At 47.0% G+C, this 21,635-nt stretch overlaps 2 gene segments (V, D, J or C); both read left to right on the top strand.

Annotated features, from left to right (window-relative positions):
• The first annotated feature begins 15 nt into the window (after window positions 1–15).
• On the top strand, window positions 16–2,479 carry LOC125629057 (T cell receptor alpha variable 18-like). The segment is given in 2 exon segments: window positions 16–935; window positions 1,187–2,479. Coding segments are annotated over 2 exon segments (369 nt in total).
• Window positions 2,417–3,526, top strand: LOC142068717 (immunoglobulin lambda variable 2-23-like). The segment is given in 2 exon segments: window positions 2,417–2,420; window positions 3,210–3,526. Coding segments are annotated over 2 exon segments (321 nt in total).
• The last annotated feature ends 18,109 nt before the right edge of the window (window positions 3,527–21,635 follow it).

The raw sequence follows: 21,635 nt of genomic DNA, 5'->3' as shown, positions 1-21,635 counted from the left end.
TCACCATGAGAAACACAACTGCAGAGTAGAATCCCTAGGCCCAGACAGAAGGTTAAACCAGATGGAGGGGCTGGTATGAATCACAGGACCTGACAGCTATGAAGCCTTCTGAGCCTCATTGACCATTGATCAGAGGGGTAGCCGTGTTAGTCTAGATCTGTGTGCACCTGAGGAAGCGGGTATTCACCCACGAAAGCTTATGGTCCAATATGTCTGTTAGTCTATAAGCTGCCACAGGACTCTTTGCCGCATTCACCATTGTATCGCCCCAGAGTAACCTCAGTTTACCCACAGTGGGTCTGCTCCTCAACTGAGGTGAATCACTGTGGGCCAGATGGAGTCAACTGGGCCAGGTCCACCACAGGTATCAATCAGCTGTACTCCCAGTGGGGCTGGATTCCCCTATCTGGAGTAAACCAGCATGGGGCCAGTGGGATAGATACACAAAGGCTCCACACACAGAAGCACGCAGACACACACACGTGCAAACACACAAACATAGAGACAGAAAGAAAGACACCCACAAAACCAGCACACACAACACAGAGCTTTTAAGTCTTCCCACAATGTCTTTAATTCAGTTCTCACCAAGTAGCAACAAGAAGGACAATAAAAATGAATAAGAAAAAAAAGACAGAAAGTCAGAAACCGATCTTCCAGGAAGTGCAGTGGAAGGAATTTGTCCCACCAGTTCTCACCTGCGCTTCAATTGCCGACTAATCTGAACCCAGCACGTTTCCTGTGTCTGTTACTCATTTCCCGAACTCCGCCCTCTTCTGCTTGGCTGGTCCCGCAGTAACCGCTCCCAGCCCTTGTTCCGAGAAGTTGCCTTTTAGATTCTTGTCGCCGCGACTTCTCAGCTTGTCCGGCTGCCGCTGTCTGAGGCACCATGGAGACGCGTTTCATTCTCAGCCTTTCGGTCTTTAGCCAGCTAGGTACCCGGGCTCTGGGTTTTTGGAAGACGCGTCATGGAATTCGGCTCCCAACTCCCGTTCTACCCAGAATCTGAACCCTGATCCCAACCCTGACCCAGATCCGAACGCCCCGGCTATCCTTAACCTTAATTTTTGCGCTAACCTTAATTTGTTTGAAATTAGGCTGATAAACCCCTTGGGCTCTTTAAAAATTCTCAGTCTAGACCTGCCAGTGCACCTGGATGTCCTTGAACGTGAGTGTCTTGTTGCAGGTGCGGTGCTGGGTGACTCGGTCCAGTCCAATGAACCCGAGGTGTCCAGGTCAGAAGGCGGCTCCGTGACCCTCACCTGTTCTTATGAAACCAGCTACACTGCTGGTGTCTATCTCTACTGGTACCGTCAGTATCCGAACCGAGCCCCGCAGTACATTCTCCTGAGAGGAACGAAGGAAGTCAGCTCTGCCAGCGATACCGCAGGTTTCGCCCAGCAGAGGTTTTCTTCTCAGGCTAATGACAGCGCCACAGTTCTGAACATCGCAGCCCTGGAGCCGGCAGACACGGCGCTGTATCTCTGCGCCCTACGTCTGGCACAGTGACAGAGCCTCATAACAGAGCTGTACAAAAACCCTCCCAGCCCTGCTGCAGGGGATCGTACAGGCATTAAAACGGGCAGCAGCGCCTTGAAAGAGAGTATTTGCTCTGCTTAAATATACAACTCCCCTTAAAAGCTAAATGTTTATTTAAAGAGCTAATTTAAACTTCGCCCTTGGATAAGATAATGGCCCTGATCTTTAATTAGGAAACTATTAACACCTCTTTTCCTGGCGTCAGGGATGACCCATATCTGTGTTGTTTGTGTGGGGGGTAATCATTTGTGGTAAAATAAGTGTTCAAGGTGAGTACAAATGTAGGCAAAGTGAACTATTGTTGAAAATACAAATTGAGATAAAATTGGAATGAAAAATTTCCTTTACACTTGGACAATATACTGTTAAATTGCTCATTTATGGTGAAATGGGGGTAAAATAGGCGAGTCAAAATGAGGGGGGAATTGTTGGAAATACCCATTTTTGAGTGGTGGTGTAAAGCTGCAGTTACCAACTCTTCCAGAGTCAAATCAATGCTCCTACTGTAGAGACAGTTGCCTTTTGGGGTAGATTTGCTTGGAAACTATTTAGTTGCAAGACACTATTCCCGAGACTATATGCTGAGAACCATGAACTCTTAACATGACAAAGCGTCGCCATTTGCTGGAGGAAAATATAAACACGGGTTGTCTTTTGAAACCCTTCTGTGCTCTATAGGTCTCCACTTAAACTGAGGCTGAGGGAAAAGGCAGCAGTGGAAAGACGAAAATAATTTAAAATAATTCTTTCAGGAGTTCTGACTGGGCATTTCAAAGGAGGGTAACGGAGTTGGGCTCCTCATCCCGTTACATTTTTCTTATGATAGCCCCCGAAATTGACTGCGGATAAACATATTCATGCCCAATACTAATGATACATGAGTACGTCAAGAAATCTCAGCAGTCCCTATAGGATCTGGGGACCCCCCCCCCCTTTTTTTTTACAACTAGGGAAACTGAGGCATGGTCACACACAGAGTCTGTGGAGGGCGCAGCAGATCTCTGAGTCCCAGAGCAGACCCTTCCCCACAACCCCCCACCTCCACACCCACCCCGAAGCACACTGATATGTCAGCTGCTGGCCGACCTGAACCCTCTGCGTTTTCTGGATCTCCGATGAATTTCCCAAACTCCTCCCTCTTCCTCTACGTTGGTTTCTAATGAATCTTCCACTGTTCTTGCTGCGCTCACTGGCGGGTCGTCTATATTCCTCTCAGGCAGCGGCAGTAGCTGTGCGTTTGAAACTGGGTCGCTAGAGAAGATACTATGGAGGCGCCTTTTCTTCTCAGCATTTGGATATTCAATCTCCTAGGTAACTGGGATTTCAAAGAAGTCTAAGGGAACGAGACATTCAATAATCATCAACCTAACCCTATACCGAACCCGAACCCTAACTGTAACCCTTACCCTACGCCCTAACCAAAATGCGAATGCTACAACCTGACAGTTCACCCTCACCATAACCCTGAACCCTTGTTCATACCCTCGCCTTAATCCTAACGTTAAACCCCCAACCCTTCTCCTGCTCACAGCATTGATTCCTATGGAGTTAGGCGCCTAAATCCCTTAAACGCCTTTGAAGTTCCCTGAATCACCAAATGCAGGTGGAATCCTTTCCAAGGCTCAACTACAGCTGAAATGTTGTCCTTTAAAGTGTTTCTCTTTCTTCAGGCTCTGCGCTGGGCGACTCGGTCAAATCCAATCAACTCGAAGTGTCTGGATCAGTTGGAGGTTCTGTGACACTCACCTGTTCTTACACCACCAGCGATACGTATGTCTACCTCTCTTGGTACCGTCAGTATCCGAACCAAGCCCCGCAGTACATTCTCCAGAGAGGAGCAAAAGGGAGCACGTTCAGTGATACCGCAGGTTTCGCCCAGCAGAGGTTTTCTTCCCAGGCTAATGACAGCGCCACAATTCTGAACATCGCAGCCCTGGAGCTGGCGGACAGCGCGGTGTATTACTGCGCCCTACAGAGAGCACAGTGACAGAGCCACACAGGAGAGCCGTACAAAAACCCTCCCTTCCCTGATGCAGATAAGGATGTGCACATTGAGGTTGGAAGCGGAGCCCCTCGGGAGTTTTGCTGTTAAAAACACACATTCTGGCTCCAGCGTGGTGCTGTCAGATTACTCCTTCCTAATCTCTCCAAACGGCCTGTATTAAAATAGTGGTTTCCATATGAGGAGAGATGAATAAAACTGGGACTTTTCAGCTCGAAAAAGAGTCGACTCAGGGGGGATGTGATAGAGGTTTATAAAATCATGACTGGTGTGGAGAAAGTAATTAAGGAAGTGTTATTTATTCCTTCTCATAACACAAGAACCAGGGGTCACCCAGTTAAATGAATACACAGCAGGTTTAAAACAAACAAAAGGAAGTATTTCTTCACACAGCACACAGTCAGCCTGTGGAACTCCTTGCCAGAGGGTGTTGTGAAGGCCAAGACTATAACAGGGTCCAAAAAGGAACTAGTTGGACGTTTGGTCTGATCCAGTATGGCTGCTCTTATATTTTTACCCCCTATTATATGAGGGAAAGATTAAAGGCCCAAGATGTATAAAGGAAAGATTGGATTATTTGTTCTGGTTCTGGATCAGGGGCAGTTATGTCCCACAGGTCTTCCAGGGGGGTACATCAACTCCTCTAGATATTTGCCTAGTTTTATAACAGGCTACATAAAAGCACTAGCAAAGTCTGCACAAACTATTTCATAGGGACAATGACTTGTTTCTACTGCTGTACATACTACACACCAAAATGTAAATATGCTATTTATATTCCAAATGATTTATGTTATCATTAGTGGTAAAAATAAAAAGTAAGATTTTTTTCAGTAATAAGGTGGCTGTGAAATTTTTGTATTTTGATTTCTGATTTTCTAAGCAAATAGGTGAGTTGTAACTTGTGGTATGCAAGACCAATCAGATTCCTGAAAGGGTACCTATCCTGAAGGACGACCCATCCCTCTCACAGATCTTGGGAGACAGGCCAGTCCTTGCTTCCAGACAGCCCCCCAACCTGAAGCAAATACTCACCAGCAACCACACACCACACAACAGAACCACTAACCCAGGAACCTATCCTTGCAACAAAGCCCGTTGCCAACAGTGTCCACATATCTATTCACGGGACACCATCACAGGGCCTAATCACATCAGCCACACTATCAGAGGCTCGTTCACCTGCACATCCACCAATGTGATATATGCCATCATGTGCCAGCAATGCCCCTCTGCCATGTACATTGGTCAAACTGGACAGTCTCTACGTCAAAGAATAAATGGACACAAATCAGATGTCAAGAATTATCACATTCATAAACCAGTCGGAGAACACTTCAATCTCTCTGGTCACGCAATCACAGACATGAAGGTCGCTATCTTAAAACAAAAAAACTTCAAATTCAGACTCCAGCGAGAAACTGCTGAATTGGAATTCATTTGCAAATTGGATACTATTAATTTAGGCTTAAATAGAGACTGGGAGTGGCTAAGTCATTATGCAAGGTAGCCTGTTTCCTCTTGTTTTTTTCTACCCCCCCCCCACCCCCAGATGTTCTGGTTTAACTTGGATTTAAACTTGGAGAGTGGTCAGTTTGGATGAGCTATTACCAGCAGGAGAGTGAGTTTGTGTGTGTATGGGGGTGGGGGGGGATGTGAGAAAACCTGGATTTGTGCAGGAAATAGCCCAACTTGATTATGTAAAGAGTTGTCACTTTGGATGGGCTAGCACCAGCAGGAGAGTGAATTTGTGTGGGGGGGGTGGAGGGTGAGAAAACCTGGATTTGTGCTGGAAATGGCCCACCTGATGATCACTTTAGATAAGCTATTACCAGCAGGACAGTGGGGTGGGAGGAGGTATTGTTTCATATTCTCTGTGTATATATAAAGTCTGCTGCAGTTTCCACGGTATGCATCCGATGAAGTGAGCTGTAGCTCACGAAAGCTCATGCTCAAATAAATTGGTTAGTCTCTAAGGTGCCACAAGTATTCCTTTTCTTTTTGCGAATACAGACTAACACGACTGTTACTCTGAAACACATCTACCAATGTGATAGATGCCATCATGTGCCAGCAATGCCCCTCTGCCATGTACATTGGTCAAACTGGACAGTCTCTACATAAAAGAATAAATGGACACAAATCAGACATCAAGAATTATAACGTTCAAAAACCAGTCGGAGAACACTTCAATCTCTTTGGTCACTCGGTTACAGACCTAAAAGTTGCAATTCTTGAACAAAAAAAACTTCAAAAACAGACTCCAACGAGAGACTGCTGAATTGGAATTAGTTTGCAAACTGGATACAATTAATTTAGGCTTGAATAAAGACTGGGAGTGGATGGGTCATTACACAAAGTAAAACTATTTCCCCATGTTTATTCTCCCCCACCCCCCATTGTTCCTCAGACATTCTTGTCAACTGCTGGAAATGGCCCACCTTGATTATCACTACAAAAGGCTTTTCCCCTCCCCACTCTCCTGCTGGTAATAGCTCACCTTAAGTGATCACTCTCCTTACAGTGTGCATGGTAACACCCATTGTTTAATTACAGGTTTCAGAGTAACAGCCGTGTTAGTCTGTATTTGCAAAAAGAAAAGGAGTACTTGTGGCACCTTAGAGACTAACCAATTTATTTGAGCATGAGCTTTCGTGAGCTACAGCTCACTTCATCGGATGCATACCATGGAAATACCATTGTTTAATGTTCTGTATGTATATAAATCTCCCCACTGTATTTTCCACTGAATGCATCTGATGAAGTGAGCTGTAGCTCACGAAAGCTTATGCTCAAATAAATGTGTTGGTCTCTAAGGTGCCACAAGTCCTTCTTTTCTTTTTGTAAAAGGGTACAGGTAGTCTGGAAAGGTTGAGAGCCATAAGAACAGCCATACTGGTTCAGATCAAATATCCATCTAGCTCAGTAGCCTGTCTTCTGACAGTGGCCAGTGCCAGGTGCCCAGGAAGAATGAACAGAACCGGTAATCATCTAGTGATCCATCCCCTGTCACCTATTCCCAGCTTTTGGCACACAGAGGCGAGGGACACCATCCCTGCCCATCCTGGCTAATAGCCATTGATGGACCTATCAGCCACGAACAATGCTGCACAGTCCTTGGGCCATTCTTTCTATGGGTAAAAAGTTCAAATGGAAATCACTGGGACTCTGAATAAAACTGATGATGGGGTTGGAATAAATAAAATAATAATTAATAATAGATATTTGTCAATAATCAGCTGCAACATCCCTAGAGGTAGGTGCTGTGTAAAGAACAATGAGGGATCATGCCTGATCCAAGGTAACAAAGAAGAAGAAGGTGGTTATCAGGATAATCAATGAGGGATGCTCTCTATAAATAAATTCAGGGGCAACATTTTCCGACTAACCTCTCCCTCACCCGCTCTGTGTAACAGGCTCCAGCATGGAAGATGCTCTAACGCAGAACCAGCCGGCGGCGTCAGGCGTGGAGGGTGGGTCCGTGACCTTGGACTGCATTTAGGAAACTGATGCTAGCTACTATTCTGTGTATTGGTACAAACAACGTCGGGTGGAAAAGCTTGTTTTCCTACTTTTCGAATATTCCACAGGGTCAAAGAAGAAAGAGGCTTGGGAGAGATGCTCTGAGGACTTCCAGAAATCCGTAAGCTCCAACAGTTTGAGGATCATGGGTTTGGAGCCGAGGGACTCAGCAGTGTCCTTCTGTGCTTTCAACAGAGACACCCGGCGATATGATTAACAGGAAGCCCTGCACAAAAATCCTACAGCTTTCTCCTTCCCTGAGAAACTGATGCCTACATGGGAAAGTTAGAAGGAAACCACAGACCGGAAAGGGGTGTTTGTGTGTATGTAGGAGAAGGTTGGGGGAGGGGGAACTGCTACAGCTGGGTTCCTGGAGATGAAAACCTCTAACTGATTTCTGGGAATCAGCCCCACAACTGTGTTCAGAAATTCACCACAAAGGGGAGAGCTGGAAGGAGACAGGGCAGAATGACACCCAAGAGCCAGAAGGACCTTTACGGGGGGAAGGTTTCTGGTAGCAGAGAGGTTGAGCATTAGCCTGCTAAACCCAGGGTTGTGAGTTCAATCCTTGAGGGGGCCTTTAGGGATCTGGGGCAAAATTTGGGGCTTGGTCCTGCTTCGAGCAGGGGGTTGGACTAGATGACCTCCTGAGGTCCCTTCCGACCCTGATATTCGATGATTTCTATGACCTGCCCCCGTGTGTGTTCTTTAATCTAGCAGAGAAAGTCAGAAAGAGATCCGGTGGCTGGAAACTGAAGCAGGACAAGCTCAGGATGTCAAGCCTGATTCCCCACTCTGGCACTTCCAGTGCAGAAGGTGCGGGCCCACAAGGACTCCAAAAATTAATACTTGTCACTCCAGGCTGGTAATGCTGCCACCACCCAAGTGAAAATTGCCTTTTACCAATCCAGAAAAACCTCACTTGGGAAGATTTTTCTGAGGCCCCTCAGCATTTCCACCCCTCCCTAGGGACAGCCGAGAAAGAAAACAATAGAAAAGGGAAGCTCAGCTGTTGTATCAGCTGATTAACATATGCACAGCCTCTTTACCTCCTGAGACACAGAAATCTAATCGTGGTCTTAAGAAAGGTAAATTTTACCAAAAAAAAAAAAAAAAAGAAAGAAAGAAAACACCTCTGACAACTCAGGCTGTTAGGGACTGAACGCCAAAACCGACTTTCTTGGGGTCCAGCTTAAAGGTTACAAGAAAATAAAAACAAAACAAAAGCACCTGGGGATAGCACAGAGGAATCCACAAGCCCAAAAAGAAGAATTAAATCTAGTCGCATCTAACTAGACATTCCTGGTCTACTTACATATCTGGGGTTCCAAATGAGGAGTTTCTAGGTATGATGCTGATGATTTTTATACTGGGCTCAGACCTTACAGCATGTTGCTGCCCGAGCTGCTTCTGTCCGAGAGAACAAAAGACCCCTACACCCAGCAGTTTCCCCCCATTTGAAAGGGTTCAGCTTCCCTACTGGTGCCCCTGGTCAGGTGCCAGCTCATATTAAGATCACCTCTTAACCCTTTACAGGTAGGGCAATTCGGGTACAGCTGCTAAGGGGGATTCTATAGCTAACTGAATGGCTGGGGAGTTACACAAGGGTGCTACCTCCCCCATTTATCACATAGGAGAAATTTTTCAATTTGTCTAATGAGGTGATCAATTCTTCATCACTTGGATGGTTCAAACACAGATTAGATTTCTCTTTCTAAAATATACTATAGCTGAGCCACATATTATGGGATTGGTTCAGGGAGCACTTGCTTAAATTCTCTGGCCTGTGTTATGCAGCAGAGCAGACTATATGATCATAATGGTCCTTTCTGGCCTTACAAATCTATGAGTCTGCTGAATAAATCCCTAGTTATGAAGGCTGGAATTGTCACAGGCTCCTCACGATGTTAGGCACCCAAATTCCATTGAAACTCAAGAGGTATTTAAGTGCCTAACTCCCCATGGATCATTTGAAAATCACAGCTGAAATTGTTCATTTGACCAGCAAAAAGGCCTATGCACAACTTAAGTCTTACTTCAGCCCCCAGTGCATGGATTTTATCTGTGCTGGCCCCTCTGAATAAGGGCAAACACCACAGTATCGTAGGAAGAGTTTAGGCATAACTGAGAAAATAACTCCCAGAGTTATATCGATACTAGAATTTTCAAAGGATGATCAAATTCCATTGAAATTAAAAGGGATTTGGGCACCTAACTCTCTTAGTCTGCTTTGGAAATCCCATCCTTACTGCCCAAACCCCTTAGCCTGCCTACTCTTGGGCAGGCTTCACAGTTGCAGTGTCCAATTGCAAATCCCAGGGAAATATAAACTGGATTGAAAGTAGAAGGGTCCCCATAACTCCAAAACAAAAATGAAATAATAGAACTGTTTGAGGACCCAGTGTGTTTATTTGTACAGAAAAATTAATAAAAGTGTGACCTGTCCTTGTCTGGAAGGAAATAGCAGGTTCATAATGAAGTGCTGCCACCTAATGGCCATTTCATCCAGTGTTCACATCTACCGAAATATGGTACAAAATTGTCCTGAAGTTTTCCACCACTGTTCTACTAGATAGATGTCAAATATCAGCACACATCCTCATGTCATCCTGGACATTTGACCTGTAAATTAGACATATAATCCAGTATATTCTGGACACAACCACACACCACTCACCCACACAAAATTCACTCATACAGTCAAACTTACACACATCAAATTTACTCCCACACTTTTGGATGCGGCCACTGGAATAGTCCCTATGGCTGGGGTTTCAGAGCTGCAAGAAGGCAGTTCAGCTTGGTGCCTAGCAAGCAGAGGCAGATATGGAACCTCAACCTGGTTTATGTGTCAGGTGATGAGCCTGAGGTGCAAAAACTCAGGCAGAGATGATACAGGGAGCCAGTGTATCTCAGTGCTTTGAATGTCTCAGGTACCAGTAAATTAACACCACTCATCTCAGAGCCATGAGGCTGAAAATGTCCTTGGGTCTTTCTTCACTTCTGCTGTAAGTTTCTGCTCAGAATACTCTGTCCTCTTCCAACCCAGCTACTTCGCTTCTGGGACGTTGAACCAGAAATGGCTGAAGCAGCATTTGATCCAGTGTATAGTTCCGTTTAAGAGGTACTGCACACATAAAAAGAGAGACGGCTGCCAACTGGACATGGCTCTGCTGTATTTCAGTACTAGTATTCATTAGCATTTCTTATCCCCTTTTTTCAAGACTTCAGAAGAGCAGAAAGAGAGAGAGAGAGAGAGAAATTACATTTTACAATTGATTAATGTATAGATAGATGATGCAGAGGCAAGGACAGATAGACGTGGATAGATAGGAGAATTAAGAAATTAGAGAGAGGCAAAAGAATAAAGAAAGGTAAATAAATACATAGATAGACAGGGAGAGAGGCATAAGAACATAAGAATGGCCATACTGGGTCAGAACAATGGTCCATCTCACCAAGTATCCTGTCTTCTGAGAGTGGCCAGCGCCAGGGGCCCCAGAGGGAATGAACAGAACAGGGAATCATCAAGTGACCCATCCCCAGTCGCCCCTATTCAATTTCTGGCAAACAGCAACTACGGACATTTTCCCCGCCCATCCTGGCTAATAGCCATTGATGGACCTATCTTCCATGAACTTATCTAGTTCTTCCCCCCCCCCCCCCCCAGCTTCTTGCAGACAAACAGACATTAGATTAAATGGTCACTGTAACACACTCTGATATACATTGTTCTAATGCTATCATTTTATTTCCCTGCAGTCTCCTGCTGTGAGACCTGTTGGTTCAGAGACCCGTCACCGGAGTCAAGGGTTGCTCAGGAAGGAGACATCTCCACAGTTACCTGGACTTACACCAGCACTTACCAAACCTTCTTGTGATACCAGGAGCTCCCCTGGAGTGGGCTAGTCCCCCAGTGACTGTCAATGCTAGGGAGACAGTCACTGATGGGAGGTCATGGGTGAGCACCTGGAGGACTTGAAAAGAAGCTCTCGGCACAGCTCAGAGTCCCAGATGGGGGACTCAGGCCCCTACTTGTGTGGGGCGGAGGCACAACGACCCAAGATGGGCTCCACGTAAAAACCATCATTCTCTGCAAAGCAGCTTGGTGGAGGAGATGCAGGTGCAGAGGTCCCCAGCTGGTGTGAATGCATCATAGCTCATCTGGAGTCAGTGGGCCAGATCCCCAGCTGCTGTACATAAACACAGAGAAAGTCCCTACCCGGAAAGAGCTCACAGGCTCTTTGGGAAAGAGAGAAAAAGGCTGAAAGTAGAGGAGGTGGTTTCCCAAGGTTACACAGCCGGGGATAGAACCGAGCAGCCCTGAACCCCATTCCAGCTGGTTATCCACCAGACCACACTGCTTATCAAATACAGTGACTTTATCGGCACTGCTGTGGGTTTACACTGATGTAACCAGATTTAGGGCCAGGAGTCTCTAGTGCTGTTCTTTCCTGCTTAACACTCCTTAAAACATATGACCACAAACATTAAAAACAACAGGTAAACCCTGGAGGGGAATTTTTCTTTAGGAAATGGAATTTTACAGGGAAAAGTCCCTTCTCTGGACCACCTGGCATCATCCACCATTTGCAGCCATGGAAAAATCCACCGGCAGCAAAGGGAAAAACGTCCCCAGCTTTTGGGAAGTGCAGCTCCCTTGGGACAGAGATGATGGGTCAGTTTCCGGCTGGCCCTGGGTCCGGCTGCGGTTCGGGCTGTTCTCCTCCAGAAGGCACCGCAGCACAGTCAGCGTGGCTCTCCATAGACAGAGCGCACCAGTTTATTCCAGCCTCTGCTGTCCCGTGGCCGAGTTCTCCTGCCAGCCCCTCAGACGTGGTGAGGCATGTGGGGGCTCAGCCAGGGGCGCTGGAACAATGTGTACAGTGGGGTGCTGAGAACCATTGAACCAAACTGTAAACCCTGGATCTGATGGAAACCACTTCAAGCCAGGGGGTGCAGCAGCCCCCCCTTAGCCCCCCAGTGCCCTTAGTTCCAGCACCTGTGGGCTCAGCGGCAGGGCAGGTATTGAGGGGAGGGGAGGCTCATGCTTGGCCCCACCTCCAGCTGTGACATCACTGCCTGATGTCTGACCTTCACCATTCAGACACCGGCTCTCTCGCCTCCCTCGGCCCAGGGCTGCAGGTGGAGGAGAAGAGCTGCCGCCTGGGTGACTCTCTCCCAGGCTGGCTGGAGAGAAAAGCGGCGGCGCCCTGCAGAAGAGCCGAGACGCTGGGGGGATGGTCACGATCCCGGGCTCAGCCATTGTGCTGATTTGTCTTTTCAGTGAATAAAATTCCAAATCCCATTTCTGAAAGATTCTCCACCTGCTTCCCCCTTCATTACTCGTGCCGAGAGATTAAACAGACCTTCCTCCTCCTCCTCCTCCTCTGCAATAAGGGATGTTCTCAGGCAGGGATTTAGGTGCCCAAATCCCACTGAAATTGAATTTCAATGGACTCTGGGTGTCTGAAAACAGAGAAGGGTGATCTGTTGTTTCCCATGTCCACAGATGGCAGGACAAGAAGCAAGTTGCTTCGTTTGCAGGAAGAGAGAGTTAGATTAGATGTTAGGAAAACCTTTCTAACTATAAGGACAGTGGAGCTCCAGACAGATTAAGTAGGGAGGCTGTGGAATCCCCATCGTTGGAGGGTTTGAAGATCAGGTTAGACAAATACCTGTCGGGGATGGTCTCATGTCCTCAGCATGGGGGGAAGCACTACACGACCTCTTCAGGTCAGCCTGACATTTCCATGATTCCATGAAATCCCTTCAGACCCTTTAAAAATCCCAGAACCAAGAACTCCCCTCAGTGACAGCATCCTCTGACTAACCTCTTCCCCCCCCTTTCCTTGTGCCAGGCTCCAGCGTAGAAGATGCTGTAACTCAGACCCAGCCTTCAGTGTCAGGGGTGGAGCATGAGTCCGTTTCCCTGGACTGCCCTTATGAAACCGTTGCTAACAGTTATTATTTGTATTGGTACAAAGAGCCCCCTTATTTTCCTTTCTTAGCAACATTCTGGGGGAGTTTGAGGATCACAGCTTTGGAGTTGGGGGACACGGCCATGTACTTCCGCACTTTCAGTAGAGACACGCAGTGTTTAAATTAATAAGGAGCCCTGAACAAAAATCTGACACTTCTCCACTACTGTAAGAAACTTACCCCTGCAGGTGAAGTTAGGAAGAGACCAAAGGCGGGAAAGGTGTGTGTGGCAGTGTGTGTCGGGGGGGGGGGGGGAGGGCTATGAAGTCGGGTGAGAAGTGTCACAGCTGGCTTCCTGGAAATGAAAACCTCTACCCGATGTCTGGGAAAAGGCAGCACCACAATGTGGAGATGGAAGGAGACAAAGGCAGAATAAGGGTATGTCTACACTATGAAATTAGGTCAAATTTATAGAAGTCGATTTTTTAGAAAGCGATTTTATTCAGTCGATTGTGTGTGTTCCCACAGCAATGCACTAAGCGCATTAAGTCGGCGGAGTGCGTCCACAGTACCGAGGCTCGCGTCGACTTTCGGAGCATTGCACTGTGGGTAGCGATCCCACAGTTCCCGCAGTCTCCGCTGCCCATTGAAATACTGGGTTACGCTCCCAGTGCCTGATGGGGCAAAAACATTGTCACGGGTGGTTTTGGGTACATGTCGACAGTCGCTCCTCCCTCTGTGAAAGCAGCGGCAGACAATCATTTCACGCCTTTTTTCCGTGAGGGCGCCATACTGCTTTCAGCAGACGGTGGAGTAGGTCTGCAAACCATTGTTGTCATACACTGCTTCCACTGCAACTCTGCTCTCCTGATGCTGTGAATCCACCTCGCAGATCCTCTATATGACCCTCGTCATCCACCGCTTCCACTGGTACTCTGCTCTCCTGCTATCCTGGTGGTGTCGCAGAGCCGCTTCCACTGCAACTCTGCTCCGCTTCTCTTGTCTCGCCACACCATGACAAGCATGCGGCCCGCTCAGCTGTTGTGTCCTCGCAGCAGACGGTGCAGTAGGTCTGCAAAACTGGTCATCCAATCACCGCTTCCCGTGCAACTCTGCTCTCCTGCAAATGCCATGCCACGGCAAGCATGGAGCCTGCTCAGATCACTGCAGCAGTTATGAGCATTGTAAACACCTCGTGCATTATCATGCAGTATATGCAGAACCAGAACCTGCAAAAGGAGGTGAGGAGGTGATGGCAGCGCGGTGACGAGAGTGATGAGGGCATGGACACAGACTTCTATCAAAGCATGGGCCCCGGCAATTTGGCCATCCTGGTGGCAATGGAGCAGGCTCATGCCACAGAACGCCGATTCTGGGCCTGTGAAACAAGCACAGACTGGTTAGACCGCATAGTGTTGCAGATCTGGAATGATTTCCAGTGGCTGCGAAACTTTCGCATACATAAGGGCACTTTCATGGAACTTTGTGACTTGCTTTCCCCTGCCCTGAAGCGCAAGAATACCAAGATGAGAGCACAGTTCACAAGTGAGTAGCAATAGCCCTCTGGAAACTTGCAACCCCAGACAGCTATCGATGAGTCGGGAATCAATTTGGAGTGGGCAAATCTACTGTGATCCAAGTAGCCCACGCAATCACTGAGCTGCTGCTATCAAGGGTAGTGACTCTGGGAAATGTGCAGGTCATAGTGGATGGCATTGCTGCAATGGGAATCCCTAAGTGTGGTGGGGTGATAGACGGAACGCATATCCCTATCTTGGGACCGGAGCGCCAAGGCAGCGAGTACATAAACAGAAAGGGGTACTTTTCAATGGTGCTGCAAGCACGGGTGGATCACAAGGAATATTTCACCAACATCAATGTGGGATGGCCAGAAAAGGTACATGATGCTCGCATCTTCAGGAACTCTGGTCTGTATGAACAGCTGCAGCAAGGGACTTACTTTCCAGACCAGAAAATAACCGTTGGGGGATGTTGAAATGCCTATACTTATCCTTGGGGACCCAGCCTACCCCTTAATGCCATTGCTCATGAAGCCGTACACAGGCACCCTGGACAGTAGTCAGGAGCTATTCAACTATAGGCTGAGCAAGTGCAGAATGGTGGTGGAATGTGCATTTGGACATTTAAAGGCGCCCTGGCGCAGTTTACTGACTCGGTTAGACCTCAGCAAAACCAATATTCCCATTGTTATTATTGCTTGCTGTCTGCTCCACGATATCTGTGAGAGTAAGGGGGAGACATTTATGGCAGAGTGGGAAGTTGAGGCAAATTGCCCGGCCATATATTATGCAAAGCCAGACACCAGGGCTGTTAGAAGAGCACAGCAGGGTGCACTGAGCGTCAGAGAAGCTTTGAAAACCAGTTTAATGGCTGACCAGGCTATGGTGTGACAGTTCTGTGTGTTTCCCCTTGATGAAATCCCGCCCCCTTGGTTCACTCTACTTCCCTGTAAGCTAACCGCCCTCCCTTCCCCCCTTCAATCACCACTTGCAGAGGCAATAAAGTCATTGTTGTTTCAAATTCATGCATTCTTTATTAATTCGTCACACAAATAGGGGGATAACTGCCAAGGTAGCCTGGGAGGGATGGGGGAGGAGGGAAGCACCGGGTGGGGTGCGGGAGGAGGGAAGGATAAGGCCAGACTGCACTTCAAAACTTATTGAATGCCAGCTTTCTGTTGCTTGGGCAGTCCTCTGGGGGTGCCCGGAGCCCCGCCCCCCGCATTCTTGGGTGTCTGGGTGAGGAGGCTATGGAACTTGCGGAGGAGGGTGGTTGGTTATACAGGGGATGCAGTGGTGGGCTGTGCCTTTCCTGCACCTCAATCATATGCTGGAGCATATCAGTGTGATCGTCTAGTAGCCTCAGCATTGTATCCTGCCTTCTTTCATCATGGTGCCACCACCTTTCCTCTTGATCCCACTACCTCTCCTGTTGCTCCAGCCACCTGTCCTGGCATTCATTTTGTGCTTTCCTGGACCCTGCCATTGTCTGCCTCCACGCATTCTGCTGTGCTCTTTCAGTTTGGGTGGACTGCATGAGCTCAGAGAACATTTCATCGTGAGTGCATTTTTTTTTTTGCCTTCTTATCTGCACTAGCCTCTGGGACAGAGATGCTAGTGGCAGCATTGAAACATTTGCAGCTGGGGGAGGAAAAAAAGGGAGAGTAAAATTGAAAAAGACACATTGGCCATTTAAAAGGAGGGGCTGATGTTTTCGGGTTAACATGCAGCACAAACCCAACTAACCCACCCCACACACCCAATTCTCTGGGATGATCGCTTCACCCCTCCTCCGACTGTGTGGCTAACAGTGGGGATTATTTCTATTCAGCCACAGGCAAACAGCCTAGCAGAAACGGACACCTCTGAATGTCCCCTTAATAAAATTCCCCTATTTCAACCAGGTGACCATGCATTATATCACTCTCCTGACGATAACACAGAGAGATAAAGAATGGATGTTGCTTGAATGCCAGCAAACACCGGGACACACACTGCCATTCTTTCTTATGCAATGATTCCAGACTACGTGCTATCGGCCTGGCGTGGTAAAGTGTCCTACCATGGAGGATGCAATAAGGCTGCCCTTCCCAGAAACCTTTTGCAAAGGCTTTGGGAGTACCTCCAGGACAGCTTCATTGAGATGTCCCCGGAGGATTTCTGCTCCATCCCCAGACATGTTAACAGACTTTTCCAGTAGCTGTACTGGCCTCGAATGCATCCCAAATCTTCAGGGCAAACTAATCATTAAACATGCTTGCTTTTAAACTGTGTATTATATTTACAAAGGTACACTCACCAGATGTGCCTTCTCCACCTTCAAGGTCCGGGAGCCTGGGTTGGGAGGGTACTGTCTCCATGGCGATAAACAGATCCTGGCTGTATGGGAGAACGATTTCTCCGCTTGTCTGGTGTGCGCTATCTTCAACCTCCTCCTCATCATCATCATCTTCCTTGTCCCCAAAATCCTCATCCTTGCTGTGTGAGACTCCCTTGCAGGAGTCCACGTACAGGTGTGGGGTAGTTGTAGGGGCACCCCCTAGAATTGTATGCAGCTCATCATAGAAGCAGCATGTCTGGGGCTCTGACCCAGAGCAGGCGCTTTCCTCTTTGGTTTTTTGGTAGGCTTGCCTGAGCTTCTTAAGTTTCACACAGTACTGCTGCGGGTCCCTGTGATAGCCTCTGTCCTTCATGCCTTTGCAGATTTTGTCAAATATTTTGTCATTTCGTCTTTTGGAACGGAGTTCTGACAGTATGGATTCATCTCCCCATACAGCAATCAGATCCAGTACCTCCCACTCGGTCCATGCTGGAGCTCTTTTGAAATTCTGGTACTCCATGGTCACCTCTTCTGATGAGATCTGCATGGTCACCTGTGCTGATCAGCTTGCCATGCTGGCCAAACAGGAAATGAAATTCAAAAGTTTGCAGGGCTTTTCCTGTCTACCTGGCCAGTGCGTCTGAGTTCAGAGTGCTGTCCAGAGCGGTCACAATGGAGCACTGTGGGATAGCTCCCGGAGGCCAAGACTGTCGAATTGCATCCACACTAACCCAAATTCAACCTGGCGATGTCAATTTCCGCACTAATCCCCTCCTCGGGGAGAAGTACAGAAATAGATTTTAAGAACCCATTAAGTAGACAAAAATGGTTTCGTTGCGTGGACGGGTGCAGGGTTAAATTGATCTAATGCTGCTAAATTCGACCTAAACTCATAGTGTAGACAAGGGCTAAGATTCCATGGCCGGAAGCCAGAGTGAGACAAATTAGAAGACTAGAAATAAAGTGCACATTTTTAACAGTGAGGGTAATTAAACATTGAATCAACTTACCCAGAGAGATGGTGGATTCTCCATCTTCTGAAATCTTTAAATCAAGACTGGATGTCTCTTCTCTATGTCAGCCACAATATATGGGCTGGGACGGTGCATGAATCCCAGGTATCATTCTCTGGCCTTTGTTAATGCAGGAAGTCAGATTAGATGATCACTGGCTCTTCACACCTTAGGAACTATGAATCAAGGAATCTATTAATATCTCATGGTGGGGGGGAGGCTGGGATGGATTCCTTGGGAGTTAGGGACACCAATTCTGTTCAAAATCAATGTATGCTTGGCATCTAACTCTCCTAGGCTCCTTTGGAAATCCCAGCTGAAATTCCATCCTGGGTTGATACTTATCCGCACTTGAGCCTTCGATGTATGGACTTAATTGGGACCTAGGGCTTGCACTGGTCCCTCTGCATAGGGGCAAACATCACGACATGGGCAGAAGAACTGAGTCAATCCTGGAAAGAGACCTCCCAGATTTATACTGAGGCTGGCATTCTCAAAAGGGCCTAGAGGATTTAGATGATCAACTTCCATTAAAATTCAAGAGAGAGCTTGGACATCTAAATCCCTTAGGCTGTTTCAGAAATCACAGTGTGGATGTTCGCAAAAAGAAAAGGAGTACTTGTGGCACCTTAGAGACTAACCAATTTATTTGAGCATGAGCTTTCGTGAGCTACAGCTCACTTCATCAGATGCATACCGTGGAAACTGCAGCAGACTTTATATATACACAGAGAATATGAAACAATACCTCCTCCCACCCCACTGTCCTGCTGGTAATAGCTTATCTAAAGTGATCATCAGGTGGGCCATTTCCAGCACAAATCCAGGTTTTCTCACCCTCCACCCCCCCACACAAATTCACTCTCCTGCTGGTGATAGCCCATCCAAAGTGACAACTCTTTACATAATCAAGTCGGGCTATTTCCTGCACAAATCCAGGTTTTCTCACATCCCCCCCCCACCTATACACACACAAACTCACTCTCCTGCTGGTAATAGCTCATCTAAACTGACCACTCTCCAAGTTTAAATCCAAGTTAAACCAGAACATCTGGGGGGGGGGGGGGTAGAAAAAAACAAGAGGAAACAGGCTACCTTGCATAATGACTTAGCCACTCCCAGTCTCTATTTAAGCCTAAATTAATAGTATCCAATTTGCAAATGAATTCCAATTCAGCAGTTTCTCGCTGGAGTCTGGATTTGAAGTTTTTTTTGTTTTAAGATAGCGACCTTCATGTCTGTGATTGCGTGACCAGAGAGATTGAAGTGTTCTCCGACTGGTTTATGAATGTTATAATTCTTGACATCTGATTTGTGTCCATTTATTCTTTGACGTAGAGACTGTCCAGTTTGACCAATGTACATGGCAGAGGGGCATTGCTGGCACATGATGGCATATATCACATTGGTGGATGTGCAGGTGAACGAGCCTCTGATAGTGTGGCTGATGTTATTAGGCCCTGTGATGGTGTCCCCTGAATAGATATGTGGGCACAATTGGCAACGGGCTTTGTTGCAAGGATAAGTTCCTGGGTTAGTGGTTCTGTTGTGTGGTATGTGGTTGTTGGTGAGTATTTGCTTCAGGTTGCGGGGCTGTCTGTAGGGAAGGACTGGCCTGTCTCCCAAGACTTGTGAGAGTGTTGGGTCATCCTTTAGGATAGGTTATAGATCCTTAATAATGCGTTGGAGGGGTTTTAGTTGGGGGCTGAAGGTGACCGCTAGTGGCGTTCTGTTATTTTCTTTGTTAGGCCTGTCCTGTAGTAGGTAACTTCTGGGAACTCTTCTGGCTCTATCAATCTGTTTCTTTACTTCTGCAGGTGGGTATTGTAGTTGTAAGAAAGCTTGACAGAGATCTTGTAGGTGTTTGTCTCTGTCTGAGGGGTTGGAGCAAATGCGTTTGTATCGCAGAGCAAGTACTCCTTTTCTTTTTGCGAATACAGACTAACACGGCTGTTACTCTGAAACCTGTCAGTGTGGATGTTCACTCTGCAATAATTTTAATGGGAATCGGGCATCTAATTCCCTTAGGCTGATTTCAAACTCTTAGCCTGTGTTTTCAAGTCACAAGGAACTATAAACTGCTTTGAAAGAGGAAGGTTCCTCATCACCTGAAACGGAGAGCGAAATAACCGAGCTGCCTCATGGCCTGCTGGGTTGATCTGTGAAGAAAATGTGATAAAAATGGGGCAAACCCAGGACTGAAAGCAACCGAGCTTGTGATCATGTGCTGCCACCTGGCGGCCATTTCGTTTCAATTTGACAGCTGCAGGAATTAATGGAAAATGGTGCAGGAGTTTTCCACCACAGTTTTACTAACAAATATAAAGGCACATCCTCATCTCAACCTGGGCATTGGAATGTTGTTTGGACACACAACTACTTATGTGTTTCACAGACACACACACAAATCTCTCTGTCACACACACAAACTCATAATATCTCTCTCTTTCCCTCTCGCACTCACACACATCAAATTCATATATATGTGAACTCACAATTGATGCACACAAAGCCACTCACACCCAGAATCACAAATATACCAAAGTTCCTCCTACATACATCAAACACCGACACAATGACTCACACACGTCTCAAATGTTCTCATTCACACACTCACAAAATGACACACTCATTCACACACATACCAAACTCACTCGCATGCAGATCAAACACAAATGCACACTCTCAAAGTCTCAAACACAACTCTCTCACACACACACGCACACATGCATACAACTCACACACTTATTTATCTGCCGCAACCTGGTCATTTGTGGCCTCCTTAGTGTCAGAAATATTTGAAAATCTGCCCCATTTCCCCTGACTCAGAATAACCATTGCTAGATCCTTTCACCTCATAAAAACCTCAAGAAACGTGCCATTTTGAGGCTGAGGTTGGGATTGCCAAAGAGACCTACAGGGTCTAGGTAGCCAAACTTCACTGAAATTCAACAGGACATGGGTTCCTGACTCCCTTTGGTTCCTTTGAAAATCCCAGGCTAAATCCATTCATGTCTGTGTGGTGCTGAGATGCTGCAGGGTTTGGATGGGGGTGGGGGGAGAGAAAAGCACCTTTTAAAATATTTTCAGAGGAGCCCAAAGGAATTAGTTGCTCCTCTCCCAGTGGAATTCAAGGGAAACTGGGCTACTAACTCCCTCAAAAATCTTTGACCATTCCAACCTAAAATTTCCTGAATTAGGTATTTCTCTGGCCATATTACCACAGTGTCTACCCACCTCACAATCTTCACTTTATTGGTCCACACAACACCTGTGAGAGGTGAGAAAGTGCTGTTACCCCCATTTTACAGCTGGGTATCTGAGGCACAGAGGGGGAGATTTTTAAAGGGCTCTAGGTACCTAGTGGGATTTTTCAGAAGTGCCTCAGTGCCAAACACCCTTTGAAATCAATGGGAGTTAGGGGCCCTGAGTGCATCTGAAAATCACACTGGGCAACCCTTTAAAAACATGGCCCTGAGTGATTTGCCCAAAGCCACCCAGAATGCCTGTGGTCGAAGAAGGACACAAACCCAGGTCTTGGCTAGCATTATAGCCATTGGTCCCTGTGACAATGGTGCCCATGGAAGACAGCTGAGGTCACTGAATCAGGGTGAACTGCACACAGAACCTGGCGGACAAACTCCAAAAGCTGGTGGATATTCCAATATTTAGATTTACCAAGGCAGTACAAAACAGCTTCTGTATTACCTCACTGGTTACTCAGAAGTCCAAACAACACAATTTCCTTAAAGTGCCCAGACTCAGACCTCCATCCAGACACACATGTCAAACGTATG

The sequence above is a fragment of the Caretta caretta genome, chromosome 13, assembly GCF_965140235.1.
Source record: "Caretta caretta isolate rCarCar2 chromosome 13, rCarCar1.hap1, whole genome shotgun sequence".
Taxonomy (NCBI): domain Eukaryota; kingdom Metazoa; phylum Chordata; order Testudines; family Cheloniidae; genus Caretta; species Caretta caretta.
This window is presented reverse-complemented; position numbering and strand designations above follow the sequence as displayed.